The 2497-nt window shown below is 34.8% G+C and overlaps 1 protein-coding gene across 1 annotated transcript in view; it reads left to right on the forward strand.

Annotated features, from left to right (window-relative positions):
- The window catches only part of CAMK2D (calcium/calmodulin-dependent protein kinase II delta), a 115911-nt gene that overhangs the window by 49422 nt on the left and 63992 nt on the right, over positions 1-2497 (forward strand). The window contains exon 11 of the mRNA XM_011997286.1: positions 2226-2285. Coding sequence (XP_011852676.1) covers positions 2226-2285 — 60 coding nt within the window. The remainder of the gene's footprint in view (positions 1-2225; positions 2286-2497) is intronic.

Here is a 2497-nt window from a genome sequence, read left to right on the forward strand (position 1 = left end):
AAAAAAAAAAAAAAAAAAAAAAGACATTTGTGGTTGAACCCATGCTTTATATTTGACTCTTTGAAAAGAATGTCTTCTTGCCTTTTACTTAGAAATTCTCCTATTAGTTTTCAATAAATTAATCTTATAAATACCTCCAAAAGATTTTTCACAGAAAAAAAATCATTTAGTTAATCTTTACATTAACAAAAAAGCTTTAACTGCACATTAAACATGACTGAAAGTGTGGTTGAGGCACATATTCATTTAACTCATGTTTCCCATACCTAACAATAAAGAATGGCTCACCCAGACAGAATGGCCTTCATCTGGAAGAGATGATGGTGTGTGTATGCTGTGTATCTATATGTGAATGTGTGTAGGTGTGTGTGTGTGGGAGGAGGGAACATGTGCACTTGTACAGATAAGTTTGTATGCATAGGTGTGCAAGTGGGACATTTTCACTAAAATAAAGCAATTCATGGCAGCCATATCCTAGAAGAAAATCAAGTATCATATCTCAAAATAGACATAAAGTATCTCAGAATATTTCTTTCATTTGCATTCACTGTTATAAACTAAATATAGCATATTAAATACATATGGTGCTTTAACTATAAGTGCCCCTGTTCATTTGACAGGAAGCCAACTATCTTTTGCCTAGCACATTTCCCTAATAGGAATTTATTTGTGTGTGCATCCCTCCTCTTTTCTCACGTACCCTGTACTAACATAAATACTGAATTTTGATCCCTCTTTAATAGACTTTTTACCTCTTATCTCTTTGGCTCTTGCACAATATCATGTTAAATTCTGTGCACTTTGATTTAAAGGGAAAAAAGGTTTTAACTCTCTGCAAAATATAGATTGATGACAACATTTATAGAATTTTCCAGTAAAGGAAAGTTTAGAAGTTTTCTATCCTTTCCTGCAGGTCAAACAGCACAGTGTCACAGCTTACTGTAAAAATAACGATACCAGTAATCACACAAATGGAAATGAAAAGGAAGGAAAAATATTACATATTTAAATTAATTTATGATACTTTCTATCTTCCTCTCAATACTAGTTTTGACAGGATATATAGTTATCAGGTATAGACTTCCCAGAAAACCCAAACAATTAAACTGGTGTCACCACTTGTAAATGCTCATTTGATACTCACTTATTTTATATAGTATATGTTTCTCTTTACATCCTTTTATATATTTATATTAAAATAGTGGAGGTATACTCCTTTAGAAAATAATAAATAAAATACCTAGATACTATAGTGTAAGAAAATGAATGTTACCTTACATTTTTGTTTGAGAACCATAACGTAAGTTGTCACGCATGAGTTTAAAAGAATGTTGATTATTACTTTTTAGTCTTTGATTCTTGGTGCCCCAACTCAGTTGTAGTTTCTGGTTGCCACTGTCTACAAAGAGTCTTCTCTGTGAACCGTTAGAGCACTTATTGATCCTCTGAGTTGCTTTTACCACACAGCTTCCCCAGTGGTAATGATATATTCTTTAAAGTCAAATCCAGTTATGTTAAAGCAAGGGAATGATATTACCAAATATATTCTGCAGTGATAGCAGTAACACTGTGACAGAAAATGTAGTATTTTCCTCTTACACAACTGTAAAAGTTAAAGTCCTTTTACATTCAACATAAAAAGTTTGATTTCCCCACTAATAATTGAAGATGTAATTTTTAAAGGAGATCTACACTTATCATTTTTAAAAGCTATTGTGACAGCATTTTATCAAAGACCTAAATTTTCATTGGATAATTTAATTGCTCCTAAGCAAAGTAATGATGGATCCCCAGAGAAAGATCGTCTATATGTGACTTCAGGCTCAAGAATAAAATGGGGGAAGAAAGAAATGTATTTATAACAGTGAACAATTGGAAGCTTGGAAACAGAATCCACTTGAAGAGTATGAGAATGGTTATATTCATTTCATACTCTGAAACCTGATTGGAGCTCCATTGAAGCAGTTCTTTGTTTGCTAAGGTGGCATAGCAACAGCAGACACGTCTGTTTTCTCATTGCATCGTCACGAACATGGTCCAGCCTGTGTGTGACCATCGGAGACTAGCGATCATCATTCCTGTCAGTCGTCACCATGTCTTTCACGTTCATCTTCAGTGGCTCTTTATCTTCATGTCTACATCTCCATGTAGACATGCTGCGTCTAGAGATATTGGCTACCAAGGGGTTTAAGGCATCTCTGTTTCTATTTTCTGCATACCCACAGATAAACAACAAAGCCAACGTGGTAACCAGCCCCAAAGAAAATATTCCTACCCCGGCGCTGGTATACCTGGACTCTTTTGTAACCCTTCTTAAGTTCTTTACCTTTTCTTTTTTTTTTTTTTTTACAGAGTCTTGCTCTCTCCCCCAAGCTGGAGTGCAGTGGCACAATCTCGGCTCACAAGGGGTTTAAGGCATCTCTGTTTCTATTTTCTGCATACCCACAGATAAACAACAAAGCCAACGTGGTAACCAGCCCCAAAGAAAATATTCCTA

This window comes from Mandrillus leucophaeus, unplaced genomic scaffold, assembly GCF_000951045.1.
Source record: "Mandrillus leucophaeus isolate KB7577 unplaced genomic scaffold, Mleu.le_1.0 Scaffold535, whole genome shotgun sequence".
NCBI classification, from domain to species: Eukaryota; Metazoa; Chordata; class Mammalia; order Primates; family Cercopithecidae; genus Mandrillus; species Mandrillus leucophaeus.